This window comes from Pleurodeles waltl, chromosome 8 (assembly GCF_031143425.1).
Source record: "Pleurodeles waltl isolate 20211129_DDA chromosome 8, aPleWal1.hap1.20221129, whole genome shotgun sequence".
NCBI lineage: Eukaryota > Metazoa > Chordata > Amphibia > Caudata > Salamandridae > Pleurodeles > Pleurodeles waltl.
The window spans coordinates 1,161,688,443-1,161,709,249 of NC_090447.1; the positions used below are offsets into that span (position 1 = coordinate 1,161,688,443).

Below are 20,807 nucleotides of genomic sequence, written 5' to 3' on the forward strand. Positions count from 1 at the left end.
TCTTTCTGCCCCAGCTAGCGCTGATCTGAAGAGAGCTACCCCTCAGTCACTTTTTGACTCCCCATCAAGGGACGGGTGGAGGCAAGATTAGCCATCATCTGCTCTGCTGGCAATCCAACACATGAGACCGATGAGTTTTGCAGATAGTGGATACTCCCTCCCCTTCGAGACAACCCCTTCATCCATGCAACTATCATACGATCAGATGACTGAGGATCACTTATTCCTTCTCCACAAGGAAGTTATGGCTCTTTTGACCAAGGGAGCTATAGAGCAGTGGTTTCCAACCTTTTGATTTTTGTGGACCCCCACTTTAACATTAATGGAACCCAAGGACCCCCACTGAATCATCATGGAAATCCGGGGACCCCCACCTAAGTCATTACTGGAAGCTGGGGACCTAATTTGTCAATACTTCTTAATATTTTTTAATTTTCTAGGCTCTCGCGGACCCCCTGAGAAGGCTTCGCGGACCCCCAGGGGCCCGGGGACCACAGGTTGGGAACCACTGCTATAGAGGGTTCCTATGCCAGAAGTAGGTCCTCTTTGCTATTGCCGCTATTTTCAGGTGTCCAGAAAGGACAAGGATCTCCGCCCTATTGTAGTCCTTAAATTCCTCAGTCTCTTCCTCAAGAAGAAGCTCAAAATGCTCAATCTGGCTCAGTCTGCTCTGGATTCGAGACTAGAGGGTAGCCTTGGACTTGTGGGGTGCCTATGTTCATATACCCGTCCTGCCTGCCCACAGACATTACTTGAGGTTTATTGTAGACCATGAGCACTATCAGTTCACTGTGATCCCCTTGGGCCTTAAAAATGTCCCTCAGGTGTCCATCAATGTTATGGTTGTGGCTGCAGCTCATCTGCGCAGATCAGGGATTTTTGTCTACCCCTATCTTGATGACTGGCTGTTGAAGGCGGACCCTCCCCCAGGCTGTTGTCTCCCACCTCCAGTTATAGCGGATCTCCTGCATTCGCTGAGGTTCACTTTAATAATGATGAAGTTACATCGGACTCCCTCTCAGATACTCCCCTTCGTGGGAATTGTTAGTTTCAGGCTAATCTTCATGATTGGTGAATCCAGGATATTCAGGCTGTGATAATGGTTTTTCATCCTCTATCCTCGATTTTGGTGAGAATGACTCATAGGCCTCATGGCCTCCTCCATCCAGCTGGTGACACATGCCAGATGGCAGATGCGGGCTCTGCAGTGTGACATGAGTTCCAGTGGATGCAGCATCACCGGAATCTCTCTGACAAGGTCCAGATCTTGGAGGAAACTGCAAGATCTGCAGTGGTTGTTATCAAACCGCGATTGGGTCAGAAGCAGATCCCTCATCCTGCCCCAACCAGATCTGAAAGTAGTGACAGTTGCTTCACTCCGGGGATATAACAGACCTTTGGGAAAGGCGGAGATCAGACGCAGAACTCCACATCAACCTGTTTGAGCTCTGTGCCATCAGGTTAGCATTGAAGGCATTTCTTCCTTCTGTCAAGTGGAAGATGATGGAGGTGTTCAGACAACACCATTGCCATGTGGCACTGCAACAAGCAGGGTGTGGTGGGGGTCATAGACCCTTTGTCAAGTGGCTCTGCGCCTCTGGGTGTGGCTGGAACAGCTGGGCAAATCCCTGGTCGTTCAACATCTAGCGAGATCTCTGAACGCCAGAGCGGATGATTTTAGCAGACAACGTTTACCGGCGTCTCAATCCCGAGGTGGTGCAAGGTGTCTTTCAGCAATGGGGAGAGCCTTGGTTAGATCTGTTCACCTCTGCAGAGTGTGCACACTGTCAGCAGTTTTGCACATTGGAGTTTTCAAAGCGGCAGTCGCTTTGAGATGCTTTTTGTCTCGAGTGGAGCTCAGACCTCCTGTACATACCACTTCTGGCCAGAGTTCTCAAGAAGATCAAGAACGACAAGGTAAGGTTCTGCACCCAAATCTGTCCACTCTGTCTTGTCGCATTGAGATTGAGCTGCTGCGGTTGACCGCTTTTGACCTTCCTCCTGAAGTCTGTAATGTTATCTTGGCAGCCAGGCATCCCTCCACCAAAAACTGTTGTATGCCTCTCGGAAGAAATTTGCAGAATTGTGCACAGACCAGGCTGTTGACCATCCTTTCTCTGAGGTTCTGTTGTTTATATACTTTCTTTGCCCCAGCAAGGTTCTACACTGGGCACTCTTAGAGGATATTTGTCTGCAATTTGACATTGTACATAAGTTTCTTAAAGGTCTTACACATATGTTTCCCCATACCCATTCATTATCCCCAATGTGATTTGAATTTGTTTTTGACCTTTCTGATGTGGTGTCCTTTCGAGCCTCTCCACAGTTGTCCTCAGGCTTCTCAGTTTGAAAAACATGCTTTCACAGTGAGTGAGTTGCAGGCAACTGTTGGTTATGTGGGTGCAAAGAAAGAAGTGCAGAAGCAGACCATCTCCAGATGGGTCGTGCTCTGCATTAAGATCTGATATGCACTGGCCAAAAAGCAACCACCTAAAGGTTTGTGTGCTCATAATAACTGAGCTGCAGCCACTGTTACCATGTGGCGTTTCAGTCCTTGACGTCTGTCAGGTGGAGGCATTGGCTTCTCTGCACCCATTTAACAAACACTATTGCCTTGACAGTAAAGTCTATAAGGTTGGGTACTTTGCCCGTTCAGTCCTGCCGAAGTTTCTAGTATGATCTTGGTTCAGAGACCCACCTCCAGGGAAGATATTGCTAGGGTATCTATTCAAAGGTAAGGAGTCTGCAACTAAAAGTCTCTTTCAGATGAACAAGTTATTTACCTTCAGTAATGCCTTTTCCGGTAGAGTCATTTTACTTGCAGATTATTTACCAACCCATCCTCACTGCTCTGCAAACTGATTTCTATGGTCAGGGACTCTCCTTTCAGGGCCTTAATTTGGACGCACCAGTAGTCTGTGTTCTTCATAGCTGCGCGCTCCTGCCTTGGAAAGTAGTGAAAAGAAACTGACGTCTATGCACTGGGGTGGTACCTATTTAGGACCTGTGATGTAATTTCAGGTGCGGACGACGCCATCAACCTAACGGCCCGCAGGGGCACTGCTCAGGAAATTCTCTGAATCAAGCTGGTGTCTGGGGGGGACATTCAAAGGCAAGGAATCTGAAATTAGAATATGCCTCTACCAGATAAGGCATTACCCAAGGTAAGTAACTTGTTCTTCTGTTACTGAACATAAAGGATCATTGGAAGCCATGAAAACGTTGTCGACCCTCTCACAAGCTGCCAATGGCTCTATTGCCAAGTCAAAGAGCAAGGGAGAGAGCTGGCAGCCGTGCTGGGTGCCCCTTTCTTGTTGAAACCACAGGACACAGCACTGCCAACACGTACCCTTGCCTGAAGGTTAGTGTATAACGGTCTAATGAAACTAATAAATTGAGGCCCAAAGGTTTGTTAATAGTGCAAAGAAGTTGTCCCAGTCCACCGAGTCAAGTTTGTTTTGAAAGTCCACCATTAGCAAAGCTAGGTGACCTGGTCAACTAGCACTCCGCTCAGTGGCATTTCTGACTCTCATAATATTATGTTGAGTGGCCCGACTGGGCATAAACCGAAACTGATCGTGATGAGCAATGTTACTGATCACTCCCAACAGCCTATTGGCCAGCACCTTGACCCACATCTTAACCTATATGTTCAGCTGTGATATTGTCTGTACTCCTCGCAGTGTGTATCGTGCAAAACCTGATTCGGGATCACCACTTTGCCTCGCTGAGGTCCATGGCCAACTGACCCACTTGCAGGGCGTCTTAACGGAAACTGCCCCCCCTGGGGCCACTGGAGCCTTCATGATCCCATTGGAAACCCATTTGGCCCCATGTTTTTCCTAGTTGAAGCTTCATGAGCGCCTCCCCTAATTCCTCAGAGGCAATATCAGCCTCTAGATGGTCCATGCCCACCAAGTCTAGTTGGTCACCGAAAGGTCTGTCAGAAATTGTTCCAGGTCTATGTGTTTCCTTCTCCCATGGTCACAGCTGTGGAGCTATTGCTAGTACACAGCGAAAGCTCTTAAAATGGCCTTGCTGGCAGTTATATGCAAGACCTCATCATTTTCATTATAAGATATGGGATCCCTGAGGCGTAGGGTGTGCACAGTCAGTGAAGTGTTTTACTTGCCTTATCCTCCCATTGATATATACAGCTGTGTGTAGCCATCCATGCCGCTTGAGCCTCCTGCATGTGTTCTGCGTTAAGTGTCTGGGTGTGTAAGGAGTGACATAGGATCGTGTCCTCCGCCGGGCTATGTTTTGCCATTTTACCTTTATTATGCAGGCCTCCAAATCAGATACCTTTGTTGATAAGCTCATCCTCATTGACATATTGTAACTAATAATCTCTTCTCTCAGTGTGGCCTTTAAAGCCTCCCATAGGATACCCGTGGAGTCCACCGACCCACAGTTGTCTTCGTGTCTCTAACTTCTCTAACTCATGTATTTGCAGGTTTCACTAATCTCCCCATTCTGTAGGCACCAGCATTTCATGCACTACCCCGCAGCAGGCCAATCAGACAAACAGGTGAGGTCAAGCATTACAGGCAAGTGGTCAGTCACCCCGTTGCCAAGAGTTGGGTAGTTAGTACCCTGGCCCCTTCTGTTTACGGACAAGGAAATAGTTGAGGTGATAGAATGATCTATGCATGTTCGAAAAGAAGTTATAGCAGTACTCCCATCAGGTGGTGAGCTCCCCACACATCGAGGAGGAACATATTATGCAAGAATGTGGCAAGTATTGTCAGATGAGCTCCTTCTGTTGCTGTGATGGAAGAGCGAGTCAAGCCAGGGTCGCAAACCCCACTAAGATCCGCACCCAGGACCCATAAGACCACAGGAAGCACCAGAAGGAGGCGGCTCAATGTCATTGCGAACTCTGTTATGGGAGTGGGGAGCGTAAATGCAGATTAGGGATAGCAGATACCCCTCTAGAGTACCAGTCACCACCACATAATGCCCCAAGTTGTCATACCACACCCTGGACTCCCACCACAGGGATGTGCCTCCGGACCAGAATGGCAACTCCCCTTAAACTAAAGTAAAAGCCGGAGTGGAACACCCTTGAACACCTACCTGTACCCCAGGAAGGTACCGTGATTGCCCATGAGATGTGTCTCCTGTAGCAGTAGTATGTCTGGGTTGGTTTAGTGTGCGCCACCCTCAGAACCTCGCCTTGCTTAAGTTTACAAAGAAGGCAATTAACATTTCACAAGAGGACACTAAGCTTCCTTGCGACGTTGAATTGCTGTGGATCAGCCATTCGTTCAGGAGAGTAGCAGCATAATTGACGATGCTTGCTATCTGTCTGCATGTGCAATGGTGTGTAAATCAGTGTACCAGAACTGGTTTAAAACAAAGGAAACCCCTCTTTTTTCCCTCAACTACCACTCTGTACTTTTCCAACTAGAAGTACCTGTTGTGATGAAACTAGGGACAGTAGCCAACTGGCCTAGTTTGAGATGTGTATCTCCCTTGTCGTATAATTCCACCCCCCCCCCCCCCCCACCAAGACGTGCTCCCATCCATCTCCAAACCAACCCCCAAAAACTCAGTTGTAGGTTAAAACAGCCTATGGCTTGGGTTACTAGCCATTGCCAAGCCTCACCATGTGTTCCCAGAAGAAATGGTTGCACACCTGTCAGTACTCATTACGGCATGTCAACCTGGAGCGTCGTGGGATGGTAGCAGAGAGTTAGTGTTCATCGTATCCTGCGTGAGCTTTGCATCTGCATCAGAATTTTTTGTTGAGGCCCCTCCGGACCAAGCCAGTAGGCCCTGCTCTCTTATAGTCTAATTCTGTGTTGTGGACTTGTGTTCCATTCTCCCTGAGGACCTCTGTCCTCAACACCCCACTTGCCTTCCCTCCTCCCAATCCCTCCTGCATGAAGTGTGTCACGGCCATGCAGGTTGTGCTGCGCTTCCACTCAGATCCAGGCCGCTTCTGGAATGTAAAAAAACAGGGTCTTATCTTGGAAGATGACTTTCAAGCAAGCCGGGTAGAGGAGCATATGTTGTATATTCATGGCTGTCAGTGTTTGCTTAATATCCTCGAAGGATTTCTGCTGCTGCTGGTCTCTAGTCCTATAGTCCGGAAAGATTGTCACTGGGGAGGGCTGAAACATACGAGCCCCAACCCTGTGTGCCACCAGGAGGATAACCTCTCTATCAGCGCATTAAAGTACTCGGTCAAAGAAGGGGTGAGGTGGGGAGGGGTGGGGGTTCAATGTGCTGGGATAAGAGTCAAGAGCCCAGTTTCTTGTGGGTTAAGGGTTGCAACCCCAACCTCAATTAGTATGGATAGTGCGAGTCCATAGGGGTGTAGCCCGGTAGAAGGTGCTCCTCCCCTCGCTTTGTATTCTCTACCCCTTGAAGGTCTCCTGCAATCATGGGCAGCGCAATGACCCTTGAAGCTCCCCTGCAATCAAGGGCAGCACAGTGACCCCCACCCCTCCCAGCACGCTGCAGAGAGTGGCAACCCAGCCGGAGCACAGACCCAAGACTCATTGTGATATGACACTCCTTCGAGTCCCCGCCCAACAGTTGCATATGCCTCCCAGAAACCTGATCTTAATTGTCTTCTTGAGTGCTGGATGTGCACGGAGCCGGCCACCTGGCATCACAGGGCTCATGTCGCTGATCAAGGACGCATAACTAGGTGTAGCTATTGCCTTCACTGTTGGCTCCTAAGTCAGACCCCTGACCTCTAACACTTAACTTAAAGATCCAGCAACAGAGCCCAGCTTCCATACCCCCGAGCAGAGTAAGAATGGTCCACTGCCCAAACTGATAAACATTTGCTTTCATCACAGCACCTTAGTAAATACTCAAGCGATCTAGAGATGAGTGCACTGTGTCCAGGAGCTCCAGTAAATGCTAGGCCTGAACACATCTCACCAAAATTACCTTATGTATGTTGATCTGGACCAATCGGGGTTCTCATGTAGATGGGAAATACTTGCTTCACTTTCTGCGTCTGTCGGCCCATGAGCACCTTCCTCCCCCCCCCTTTAGGGCTCCAAAGAACAAAACAGTATCACCCGCCAGATAAAACATATCAGCTCTGTTACCTCATGGGCTTCAGCTTCCAGTCATAAGCGGTCTGCTGTGTCTGGGGTAAATGGAGGGGTGGGTATCCTCTCTTTCCATAGGTGTGCCCTTTAATTTAGAATCCATGGGACTGTGGTCTCATGTTTTCCTACGGTCTGCATCAACCTGTTGCATACCTATTGATGTATCCGCTACAACTGCCACAGCCTTTTCCTTTTCCACCTGCAGTCTCTTTGGCTTTTTGATGCTCTGTTAAACTTGCCTTCTTTTTTTTACCTTTTCGATTTGTTTCTTCTGCTGCTGGGGAGAGCACTTCAGTGCACCTTGGTATTTTTCACTTGTGTATTGCTCCCCACAGGCCAGTAGTTACATTAAAAAAAAAAAAAAAACGGTGATTTGCCCTCTAATATGGTCTTAAGCTTGGCTGAAAATATCGGTGCATATCTAAGGCTGTCTTTTCTTAATGTATGTTTAACTTTCAGGAAGGAGGCCCTTTTATTCTGGAATCAAGTGTATAGTTGGGGGAACAGCAATACAAACAGCTTTCAAACTTGAAGGGACCGGCCTCTCGCTTTTTGAAACAGTACATCATGATTACGATAATTGAGAAGTCTAGTCACCACTGGCCACCCAGAAGTTGGGCGCCTCACAGGCACTCTATGCGCCCTCTCCAGGGCATAGAATTCAGATCAGTATTGAGATGTCACCTCTTCTTGCAGCCACTACTTGAGGCAAAGCACCATATTTGAGCCTTCTGTCGTCTCTGGAAGCCCAATCATGTGTATCTTATTTTATTGATTTCTGCCACCTGAGTTCTCTGCTCTACTTTCCAGCACTTGAATCCTCTCATTAAGGGCTGTGACCTGATTTCTGTCTCACCTTAAGGGCTAATCTCTTTCAGAGAATCCTCTTTCGCTTTCTTTCAGTTAACTTGTGTTGATTTGCTCTTTATATCTCTAGTTATACCTCTAGTTCTAGTTTTTTTATTTTTTATTTCAAGGGCATCTCTAGTCACAGACATCACCTCCAATATTTTGTCCAGCATATGCTGTAGTGGATCTGGGAGTGGGACCTGTTCTGGCAGTCTTGCATGTCCAGTCTCTGCAGCTTGATTTTTCTTAGCTCCTGGGCCCCCAACATCCACCACCCCATATTTGGTTTGTTTCAACCTCACCATTATTACAGTTTCTGGGTGTTATTCACTTTCACCATGCCCAAACAATCCACTGTTGTGTCGTGGTTGATGTGGTCTTGCTCCCGTAATGCAGATCCGGGGCCTTCAGGTTCCATATAGCCTTCTCATCACACGTGCTGAGTACTACTACCGCTATTAACTCTTTATGTTGGGCTGTTGGTTTTAGTAACGCCTCATCTGTCCTAGGGCCTATCACCTTTGCCTTTGTTATCAGATTCCTTTAGTTTTCCACCCTAACCCACTCCATCGCTCAGCTGCTCTCCAGGGTTGCTCTCATAATGACAGCTATGGGTTGCTCACCCAGCCCTTTGTTTTATGTGGGGCACCCTAGTCTAGCTCAGCGGGTTATAGTTAAGTAACATAGTTATTATGCCCCTGTACAGCAGTCTGGCGCTGCCTTACGATGTGTTGTGAGAGATGTCTTCTCGTTGCCAGTCGTGTGCCTTTGGTCTCGTGCACTGCCCCAGTCGGGTCCTGGGGTCTCTGTAGCCCCGGCTGTGTCTTGGGTCTTTGCAGCTGTTCATTGATTGGCTTCTCTTCATGGCCTTTACTGCTCACCCACTGCTGCTTCCACCTGCACTCAACGTAAGTGTCAGGCCCGCTACTGAATCAACCCAATTCCCTTCTCCAATGCAGGTCTAAGGTGTTCCAGGGTCTGTTTCAGCCTCAGCTGTCTTTTCTCTACTTTTTGGCGTTTTGTAGGTGAAGCTTCCTCGTAACTTGTTCTTCCTCTGCCTGGCGGTATCATACTTTTCTGATCTTGGGGCGCTGGTAACTTGACCCCACTCTCCCAGCTCCCCTGTGAGTAATCTGAATTTGGTCTTTTTCTACCAGCTGCGCTATTCACTCACTGTAGCCCCCGATATCCTGCCCAGTTCTGTTCCCGGCAGGCTCCCAATCTTTTGCCTCTCTGGGCTCCGCCTGATATTGCAACTGTCATTTTAAACTGAAGGCTGGATCCGCTGAATTGCAGTCATCGACTTCCTGACAACAAGTTGTGCTTTTTCCTCGACATCAGCCACAGCTGAGGGCTTTATAAGTCTGTCCGTGCCTTTTTTTTTATCTCAGATTATAGCGGATCAACAATGGTATTGGCCCAGCCTGGCAGCTGAAATCAGCACATCCTGCGCCAGTCTAAGTTAGCCACACCCCCAAACCTATACAACTTAAATATAGTTTACATTGTTTGAGTGCTAAAGCACTTTTTAGTTCTATAGAAGGGGGATGGGGTCACACTGCCCCACGTCACAGCAAAGTTTGGCCCTTAGCATTGTGGTAAATACAATACAGTGTTTGTGCTTACTTGAGTATTAGCTACAGTTTTTCGCCAGAGTTAATGCAGATAGTGCTGTTCCTCTCTAGAAACGTTTCTGGATTTTATCCATCAGTAGAGGTAAAAAAACAAATTATATCAGGTGTTGCTGAGAATGAACTGTCTTATGTAGCACCTCATACACAATGATTGCTGAGTATGTTGCCACAGTCCTCTTAGGTCTCAGTACCTCTCAATGGTGCACATGTGCATCTCCAAAAGCTTGTTTGCTTGCTGGCTCAAGGGAATCTTTTTAAAAAGAAATAACAAGTGTCTAAATATGTTTAGGCTCCAGCATCAATACGATCAGGTAAGTACTTTTTGCAAGAGAAATCTTTACAGTTTAGAAAAGTCAACACTTAGTGCAATCTTGGAAAGCTGCAATGTTATCCTATGGAGGAAAAACAAATCCGGCAAACAGGCACAGTAGAGCGACTTACAGGACCAATCTCCTGGACTTAAGGTAAGTATTAGGCCAGGGTCTGGACCACACCTACAGGTCACACCGGGTGACACTGGGGCAGCCGGGTGCAGAGGTATAGTACTGTGTTGTATGCCCAGTGTTAGTCAGTGGGGTTCAGTCCGGTTGAAAAGAGGCTGCAGGTTGGGACAGGGAGTCCACTCGAGGAGAACCAACAGGTGAGTTGAAGTCTTAGATGCTTCCGGACGAAGGAACACCTTTGGTCCATTTCTCCACATGCCAGGGAGACTGTTGCAGAGGTGTTCTGAGGCGTTGGATTTTCTCTGCTGGAAGCACTTGCGGTTGAGGGGGCTTGCGGCCAGAGGCTGCAGGTGGCGTCAGAGTCCACATGGGCAAGTCCAAGGCGGGCCCTGTCTCTGGAGTGCTGTGGGACCAAGTTTGCCCACTTTAACTCAGGCTATGCGACACGGGTGCAGTGGTGCTTTCCAGTGTTTGGTTTTTGCAGTCCAGAGTCCTCTCGGGCCACTTGGGGTGCCTGCAAGATGCATGGAAGCAGCTCTTCTGCTCCACAGAGAAGCAGCTCTTCTGTTCCAAGGAAATTCCTGGGTCTTTATTGAAGGCATGCTGTCTCCGTGGCTTTTGGAGGCACAGTAGCTTACAGGACGACTCAACTTTGGTGCATATCAGCAAGAACAGCAGACAGGCCGGCATGGCTAGGGCCAAGTCAGGTGCTTCTTCCTCTGTCTTTGCTTTCGCAGCGTTTGAGTGTAGGGTAGTAGCCCTGGGGTCACTACACCCCCCATATGATCATTTCCTGTGGAAAGTGGGCATAACCCTGTCCCAGAGTGCCTAAATCTGCCAACACCAAGATGGCAGATTTCTAAATGTTGTGTCCACATTGGGCAGTGCACCTTAGAGGTGGGACTGACCTTGAGGGGTGGAAACACCTCTGAATACTAAATTGCCTGCCTACTTCTCTTCCCAGAACAGGCTTTGTTTCTGACCGTCCAAGAGCAGAGACTCCCTCCCCCTTGTGGTCAGGATCTTGTATAGTGGTGGCAGGCTGGCTGAAACTAGTCAGTCTGCACACTGGTAGTTGGTAGGTTTTCAAGGGTTACCTTTAAAGTGCCCTCTGGGCGCATGTATTAAAAAATCCATCACTGGCATCGATGAGGCTTTATTAATATGAGATGTTTGATACCAAACATCCCATTTTTCAGTGAAGCCATCATGTAGCTGGGAAACTCGTAGTGACCAGCACATGCACTAATGGACAAAGACATAGCAGAGACATATCTGCTCTTGCAGATATGTCCTCACATGTCATATAATGCACCCTGCCTTAGGGCTGGAAGGCCTGCTGTAGGGGTGACTTACGTGTATTGTATGTAGTGTTAGGGGACACAGCACTCAGGCTGTGCGCCATGTCATGTTTTCACTTTTAGCTGCACCAAGACATGCAGCATGGAATGGCAGTCTGCATGTGCTAGGTTAGGTGTCCCTGAGGGTAGCACAATACATGTTGTAGCCCTTGGGGGGGGACCCTCTTTGCTAGCCATGCCCTAGGTGCCAGGAGTACCATTTACTAGGGACTTACAGGGGGACAAAGGTATTACCAGTTGGGGAACAGTTGCACAGTTTTAGGGAACGAGATCTGGCACTGGGGACCTGGTTAGCAGCAATGCAGTGCACTTTCAGTCAAAACTGCATCAAATCCTGAGCAATAAGTGGGGTGACATGTCAGAAAGGGGCACTTTCCTAAACCCCCACACCCCATAAACTCCCAACCAGACTACTCCAACAAACTTATGCCTGATGGACCCTTAATGTGTCGGCCTTTGTTATGGGCTCAGCTGAAATCTGATAAGCCCTCTCCATGCCTGCACCTTACAGGCTCATCTTCTAGTCAGACAGCAGTAAAGTCAAACATATTTATTGGAATTTTTTCAGCTTCTATCTATAAATACAAACAAAGGAAAATATTTTGCGTCTGTATATGCAAAAATCTGCGTAAACGGAAAACCTGGTTCCTTAATTTTAATTAACAAAGGAAACATTGAACATGCACATTGCCTCAAGGAGGAAGAGATACGACACACGACTTTGTCCATAAAGGACTTAATCGAAAAAAATAAATTGCAGAGTCCGGGGTCAACACTATATGGCAGCAGTGTGTGTAGCATATTAATCTGCTCCACTACACATTACAAATAGATGCTTACAGGGTAAATAATAGTCTTCTTCATTGACAGCCAAGTCTGATGGTAGTGCCATTTTGCCTGCTCTGTCCTGCAAAGCTTTCTGGTCTAAGTCCACTCTGCAAACTCTCCAGATTTGGGAGGTACTGTTGTAGGATTAATTCTTAAGGTGAGGGATCTGTGGTTAGAAGCATCTGTCAGCAGAGCAGGTTACTTGCCGTTTGATAATTCTCTTCTGGTGTATACTTAGTCACCAGATTTCTCTCTTTACTTCTCCTTTCCTGTTCAGTGGGGTGGACTCATAAATATAATAATAAGGTTCCAAGTTAGATTTAGGCAGTCACCTGCAGTTCTTTTCATTACGCTCTATCTGTGGTGGCGTGGAAGGAGAAATATATTAAGAAACTGACGTCCCTGCAGAATAGTGGAGCTTGCATGCAGCTCCGCTATGATAGTTCTGGGATGAAGCGAGTCACTATGGAGCCTCAGGATGCCACCTATCAGCACATAAGAGCATTGATGAGAAAATTCTTCAGATCCCATATAGTCCCTGCTGTGGTTGGGTAAAGTATCAACCAGAATGAGCAACTGCCAGAGGTAGGTAACTTGTTCTGTTGACTTATTTGTCAATTTTCATGCTGTTGTCAGAAGTGCAGTCCCCAGGATCTTTCATGTAGAATTTGAGGATCACTGGTTACAGTATGGAACTCTGGGGATCTCCAGGATGGTCCCAGAATAACCTTGAATTACAATAAAAAGATTAAGAAAAACACAGCTGTTCACATCCGTTTGGAGTACTTTGGCATTGTTTTTTCTGTTAGGCATTGTTACATGTGTCAGTTTATAAGATTCTGATATTTGGTGCTACAGAGATGGTGGGATTAGGTTGTTATGGAAGCTCACTGAGCTATTAAATTTGCCTTACAATAGGCATCATGAGCTTTAATAGGTACTTTTTTTTTGTTTTTTTGTTTAAAAAAAAAAAAAAAAAGAAAGAGTCATCGCGGGGCAGACATCGTGAAAAAGATGACATCAAAATAACTAAAGAGAGAACACCAGACAGTGAAGAAGAAAATGCTGACTGGGAAACTCAGCGAGATGGTGAGTGTAAAGTATTTCACATTTATTTGGCGAATATTCTTCCATTGGCATGGCTTGACAATGGTTTGCTATCTTTGTGCTATGGTTTTGAGGGTTTCATCATAGACCAGAATCTGGTGGGGTTTGTAAACTGTAGGCGGCATGAGATTATCTGATGCTTTGTTGTCAATATTAAATGCCTTACAAGCATGAGTGAAGCGTAACTGGTTGGCAAAGTCATCTACACATGCAGAGCACAAGCCTTTGAAACAGTGTTACTAAATTCCACAATCCTCATGAAAGACAAAGTAACAGTACTGGTTAGAAAGTTTCTATATACTAGTATGTACCTTTAGGTTCTAATGACCCTGGTTGCTTTGTTTAGTGAAAATTAAAATAAGAGACAACACTCAGTTGGGCTTGGTGTATTTTCTAGTGAGGAGATAAAATTTATTTCTTTTCAAGGGTGAGGCACTCTTGGGAAATAAAAACATTGGTTGGAGGGTTTTGGAATCTGCATATACATCCTGTCCTAAACAGATCTAACAGCAGGAATTTGATAGATGGACACCTTCTAAATGATTTTTTGACCAATCACAAGTTGATTCACTGTTGGCATTTGTTGAACTTTAGGACGGGTGGGATTGTACATATGTATCATAGTTACTTTACACTCTCTCCCGTGTTGAACTTTTTCTTGATCACTACCTTGCTGACACTGAAACCTGTTTCAGTATGTCATATCCTGCTGGGTATCCAGTACATCTGCTTTGGCTGATCAGAAATAAGAGTGAAAAGCATGCCAGATCATTGAATTCAGAACAAGCTTTTCATTTCGATGAGTTGGGCCAATTATTTTTATTTTTATTTTTTTAACTTTACATGGATAATGATTGGTTTGAGATTTCCTAGAAACTCCCAATAGCTATACAGTGATCCCATGGCCACTGTGAAGGGTTCCAATCCTGTGAATTTTGGTTTACCTGACGTGCTAGACAAGGCTGCCCTCTTATCCTCCAAAAACCGCTCACAGGTTTACAACTTCTTGAGGAAATAAATAAACTTATTTGTATGGTGAAGTCTCTAGCGCAGGGTGAAAGCACTGAAATTACATGCAGCATCACCTGCTGGACTTTTAAGACGCCTACTTAGAAGCATACTGGCTAGCACACCAATTGGTACCAGATATCTACATGTTACCACCCATTAGAAAGATACAACCCCAGTTGGATATGGAGAGAGTGAGATTGGGTCAATGTGAATGTTGTTTACGGGAAACACCTGAACTTCCATTTGAGGAGTAATCCGATATTACATCAATATGCACATGCTTGGCATAAAGCCCACAAGTTACTTGGAATTAAGGAAAGGGCTTACATAGGTGCTCCTGTCTTGCAGAATAGTTGTATCCGTATTTGAGGTAGGGCATTACATTGGACAGTGTGGATAGACAGGTATTACAAAGATAAATGACCTAATGTCATTTGGCACCTTAAGGGCATTTGATTAACTGAAAGAGGAATTTGGACTTCCACAATCTAAATAATCGAATTAACAACTATGCAGTTGCAACAGACTACTAATTAGTCATTCTCCAAATGCATTACTCATGCTTACCCATACTTCAACTTAAGAACGTAGGGTGAGTTCAGAGGGGAAAGTCTGTGGTTTTTACCAAACCCGCCCTTTTTACTACATATTTTCTATGCCAACAATAACTGCTCTTAAACATAGGTGAGAGGCTCTTATCAGTACAGTTTTTGGCTGAGTACAGGAATGGCATTCTTGAAAACCACAAAAGAGGACTCTTGGAGGCCCATCTAAAATGTGGGTACTTAAAGATTTTTCTTCAGTGACAACTGTCCCAGACCAGACTTCAACAGACAAAATTAAGTCCCACCTCAATGTGTTGGAGATGTAGATTGCCTGAATCCATAATCCATGTTCTGTAAGACTTTCTCTTAATAACTTGTTATTGGACAAAAGTCTAGGATGAAAAATGGCAGTATTGATGCAGATACTTCATTTACAGCTAAGACTACCTTCATTCATGACCTCTCCAACCTCCTGTGGTTTGTATTTCAGGTTAAGGGGTAGCTTTCTACATCATTGGCAATGAGAAAAATAGGCATTCTAAGATTTGAGAATAAGGACTTTCTGCATGATAGGATGTTTATTGGTGGTCATAACTTCTTTAGTAATTCTCTTCCGTGTCCTGACCTTGGAACACCTTTTTACATTGTTTTTGTCCGTAACAGCATCATAGAATGTCTTTGTCCAAGATTTCATATACAGATTTGTAGAACAGAGCCTAATTAAGCTTTAATTTATTAATAAATGTTCAAAGTAACTCTTCAGAGTATCTTCATAGAACTACTTTACAGCACTCAAATTCAGTGAAACTATTTCAGCAAAAAACATGAAGGTAAAAATTGTAGCCTTTCAGACTTAAATTGAACACAGAGGAAGGACGCATTGGCAAAGCCAATAGGTCTTGCGTATACAAGAACTATTGACTTTGTCAATGTCCAGCCATGTTATACAGACGAGCGGCATTTAGTGGAGTGATGTAGAGAGGTATCAAGCAAAATGGTATAGAATGGAGTGGCGGACAGTAAATAGGAGTTCAGTGGGGTTCAGTAGCATAGAATGGTGCGGTGTAGAGTGAAGTAGAATAGAGTGGAGTGTTCAGTGTTGTAGAGAGGAGTGGCATGGTGTAAAGTGACTCGTTTGCCTGCACAGATTGGTGAAAAATAACACTATTAAGGAATATTAGACTTAAGAATAACTTGTAGTGGTCTGAGAGATTCACACTCACTGCAGAAAACTAACAGAAAGCCACCCCAGTTAGTTACCTGTGGAATTGGTAATATATCTACATATATAGCCAGGATGATTTTTTTTCAAACAGTTACGTTACTGATTTAACCCCTTCGCTGCCAGGCCTTTTCCCCCTCCGGTGCTAGGCCTTTTTTTTTAATTCGGGGCAGTTCACGCTTAGGCCCTCATAACTTTTTGTCCACATAAGCTACGCATGCCAAATTTGCGTCCTTTTTTTCCCAGCATCCTAGGGATTCTAGAGTTTGTGGGTTCCCCAAGAGGAGACCAAGAAATTAGCCAAAATACAGCAAAAATGTAGTTTAAAAAAAAAATGGGGGAAAAAAGGGCTGCATTAGAAGGCTTGTGTTTTTTCCCTGAAAATGGCATCAACAAATGGTTTGTGGTGCTAAAATCACCTTCTTCCCAGCTTTTAGAAACAAGTCGACTTCAATCAGAAAACCACATTTTTCAACATAATTTTGGCATTTTACTGGGACATACTCCATTTTTGCTACTTTATGTGCTTTTAGCCGCCTTCCAGTTAGTGACAGAAATGGGTGTGAAACCAATGCTGGATCCCGGAACGCTAACCATTTCTGAAAAGTAGACAAAAATCTGAATTCACCAAGGGGTAATTTGTGTAGACCCTACAAGGTTTTCCTACAGAAAATAACAGCTAAAATAAAAAACAATATTGTAATTGAGGTGAAAAACAAAAATAGCCATTTCTCTCCACGTTTTACTCTGTAACGTTTTCCTGCAATGTCAGATTTTTTAAAGCTATATACTGTTACTTCTGCTGGACTCTTCTGGTTGTGGGAATATATAGGGCTTGTGGGTTCATCAAAAACCCTAGGTACCCAGAACCAATAAATGAGCTGCGCCTTGCAATAGGTTTTCATTATATACCTGGTATACATCTGTTCATTTGCTGAAATATAAACATTAAAAAATAGTTTTCAAGGAAACCTTTATATTTCCAAAATGGGCACAAGACAAGGTGTTGCGAAGCAGTGGTTATTTGCACATCTCTGAATTCCTGTGTCCCCGTAGTAGCATGTGAATTATAGTGCATTTCTCAAATAGACATTTTTTTTTTTTTTTTTACACACTGCCTTACATTTGGAAGGAAAAAATGTAGAGAAAGACAAGGAGCAGTAACACTTGTTCTTCTATTCTGTGTTCCTACAAGTCTACTGATCAAAATGGTACTTTGTGTGGGTAGGCCTAGTACTCGCATCAGTAAACGCAACAGGAACACATCACATTTTTACATTGAAATCTGACGTGTTTTTGTAAAGTGCCTAGCTGTGGATTTTGGCCTCTAGCTCAGCCAGCACCTTAGGGAAACATATCAAGCCTGTGCATTTTCGAAAATTAGACACCTAGAGGAATCCAGGATGGGGTAACTTGTGGGGCTCTCACCAGGTTCTGTTACCCAGGATCCTTTGCAAAATTTGGCCAAAACACTTTTCCTCACATTTTGGTGACGGATAGTGCTGGAATCTGAGAGGAGCCATAAATTTCCTTTCATCCAGCGTTGCCCCAAGTCTCCCGATAAAAATGGTACCTCACTTGTGTGGGTAGGCCTACTGCCCGCAACATGAAATGTCCCAAAACACACCAGAATTATCAAATACAAAATTACCTGTTTTTGCAGGAGGGGGGGGGAGAACACCTGCGTTTTTGGTCCTGGGCTCAGCAGCCATAAAGGGAAACCTACCAAACCCAAACATTTCTGAAAACGAGACACCTGAGGTAGTCCAGGGAGGTGTGACTTGCAAGCATCCCCCAGTGTTTTCTCAAATTTAGCTAAAAAAGCAAATTTTTCCCACATTTCTGTGTGGGATCCCCGCACCGGGAAATATTTCCTACCACCCAACCTTCTCCCAGTAAAAATACCTCACTTGTGTAGGTGTGCCAAGTTCCTGTGACAGGGAAGAGCCAAAAACATGTCGAAATTGAAGGGGAACCAAAGCGGGACCAAAAGGGCAGTTTGAAAAAAAAAAAACATTTTTAGGCTGACAAGTGGGATTGAATTCTTATTGGTATAGATGAGACAATGCTGGGTGGTAGGAATGTTCTTAAAGGATGTGCAGAAAAGCAATTTTAGCTTCAGGCAATCTACAGACCGAGCAACGCATGCTACTCCAGTATTGGAACTTCATAGATTCACATCTTTGAATCTTTCCCCGTCGTCGCGATGGGATTCCCTGGTACATTTAATTAAGTAGTACTAACATAGGTTAAACCTAAAGGCTCTTAGGCCTCTCAGTTTAGCACCCTATCAGTCATTGTAAGAAAAAGGAGCAAACTTAAGAGTCCACTAATCAGGCGACACCACCCTTTAGAACCTTCCTGAGAGAAGCTCCAGTTCCTCAGATTTTCTACTGCATGTCGTGCTAGGGAGTCTCCTCAGAGCTCTGCTCTGCTTTTCTCTATTTTTGGAATACCCAAAAGATTATACTCTTCTCAACTAATTCTGACTGATACCTGGCAGGGCCTCCACCATGTCTGACAAGGAGAGAGTTTATTCAGGTTCTGCCAAACCTGTGGTAAAAAGAGGTTGTACTATGAAGACATTCACCAGAACTGCATATACTGCTTTTGTTCAGACCACTCTGCAAAGGATTGCAAGATATGTTGCACCTTTTCTTCTAAAGCCCTGAAGGATAGAGAAGGCAGATTGTTGACATGGCTGCAAAAACCTAACTCTAGAGATAATCCAGTCTCTGATTCTGAGAGTGATATTTCTTCTACACCTTCCCAGGAGATCACATAAAAGAGCAAGGTCTCCTCAGTCAGGATCTTTCTGAGAGCAGCCAAGAAAAGCCTACAAAAAGACCACCTTAGGGTTTTACAAAGTCCACAGCCCTTCTTCATCTCCTCACAAACTCTCCTCAAAAGGGGAAAGAGGACATTTGAGTAGTTCCGAAAGGGCTAAAAAAATAATCATCTGTGCCTCCTACTCCTCATTCCTTTAAGAAGCCTTCCTCTGCTCCTCAAGTCGACAGACCAGTTTTAAAATTTCCACCATCGATGACAACCTCGTTGACGATGGCAACGAGGAGTTCTATCCCCACCATCGACCACAGTCCCAACAACGGCCTTTCCGACGTCAACGAGTTACCCACCGTCGACAAGAAAAACAACATCATCGTCGATGAAGACTTATACTATAGCCTTAGAACCCGCCATAGCGGGCTCTACCGGCTATTAAAGGCCTGCTCCCGCGTTAAAGGCCTGAGCCTTAAATAAAACAAATTCCTCAGGAAGCCCGAGAGGATTAAAATCCCCAGGCCAGTAAAAGCCCGGAGCACTCCATTGTTTTCAATGGAGCTGCCAACGTTCCAATGTTCTAATACTACATCGTCCACAACGGTAACCTTGGTAGCTTCATTACCGTCATCGTTGACGGTTAAAATATCTTCAAAATCTTCAACGACTAAGTCAGTATCAACGAGTGCTCCTTTCATGCCGTTGACGAAGGCGTCAACGAGAGAAAAATTCACAAAAGACAGGAAACAACGAGAATTACACCGGAGCATACTGCTCCTAGTAAAATAACCCTTTTTATACCAGCCCACCTTCTTGAGGCTGACAACAGATTGGATGATGAGGGTCCATTTGGAACAGTGCTCAGTCCCTCGCAGTTAAATGTAAAGTACCAAGAGCAGGACAAAGAGTATAGTGAAGCTTATGACCCCCAATGCTATGCATGTGAACAACCATATCAAGAGGATTTTTATATGACACTTTAATAACTGTCTTGTAGGCAATGCTAGCGGACTATAGAAGGTGGTTTCCAGCCACAGAAGTACAACCTCAGCCTCTGTCATCTCCAACTTCTCAGGTAGTCACCCTGTGTCATATGCCTACCACTTTACCTTTCACAAATGTAGTCCCCCCCCTGATATGACCCTCCCACAAGACACTGACTTATCTGAAAGAGAACAGGAGAAAGGCGAGCTCCTCGACAACCAGTTGAAGTGGGACGAATATATAATTCTTGCACCACCTTCTCTTTCACCTTTGAAAGTAGACTCACCTCCAGAGGACATTGGAGGATTCCATAATCTTATGGTAAGGGCTGCTAAACGATTTTCACTTCCCATGCCATCTAAGCAAACTGATTGCTTTCTCTATGACTTTAAGGAGCCATTCCAAAAATCAGTACGCTCCATGCCAGTGGTCCATTACATATGGTAAGAAGGTTTGAAAGTCATGCAAAACCCAGCGACAGTCACAGCAGTGCATCCACGCATAGACAAAAATATAAAACACATGAAGATGCCCCAGCATGCTTGATTGGTCACCCTCACCCAGATTCTGGTGGTAACGCAAGCAGCCCAGAGAAGATCCAAAAATCCCTCCACAGCAATATCTGCACCTCCGGACAAGGAAGGAAGATGATTGAATAACATCTGCAAAGGATTTTCTTCAATGTCCAGTCTAACTGTAAGAGTGGCTAACTCCCTTGCAGTTTTATCTAGATATGACAGACAGTTCCGGGCTGACATTGTCCCATATATTGATCAACTGCCGGATGACACTAAAGCGAAAGATATATGAAGGAGAACGCACATCGGCAGAGATAATGGACCTTGCATTGGACATAGCTACTACTGCATTTCATCAGCTTGTGGGTGCTGCTGTCCTTGGAAGACAAGGTTGGCTGAAGGCCACATCATTTCGTCCGGAAGTACAAAATAAAATAATAGACCTTCC

General features: G+C 45.1%; 1 protein-coding gene across 3 annotated transcripts in view; it reads left to right on the forward strand.

The window, feature by feature from the left end:
- The window catches only part of ZC3H13 (zinc finger CCCH-type containing 13), a 532,845-nt gene that overhangs the window by 102,015 nt on the left and 410,023 nt on the right, over window positions 1-20,807 (forward strand). For all 3 annotated transcript variants that reach the window (XM_069205400.1, XM_069205402.1, XM_069205401.1), the window contains exon 5: window positions 13,172-13,280. In XM_069205400.1, coding sequence (XP_069061501.1) covers window positions 13,172-13,280 — 109 coding nt within the window. The remainder of the gene's footprint in view (window positions 1-13,171; window positions 13,281-20,807) is intronic.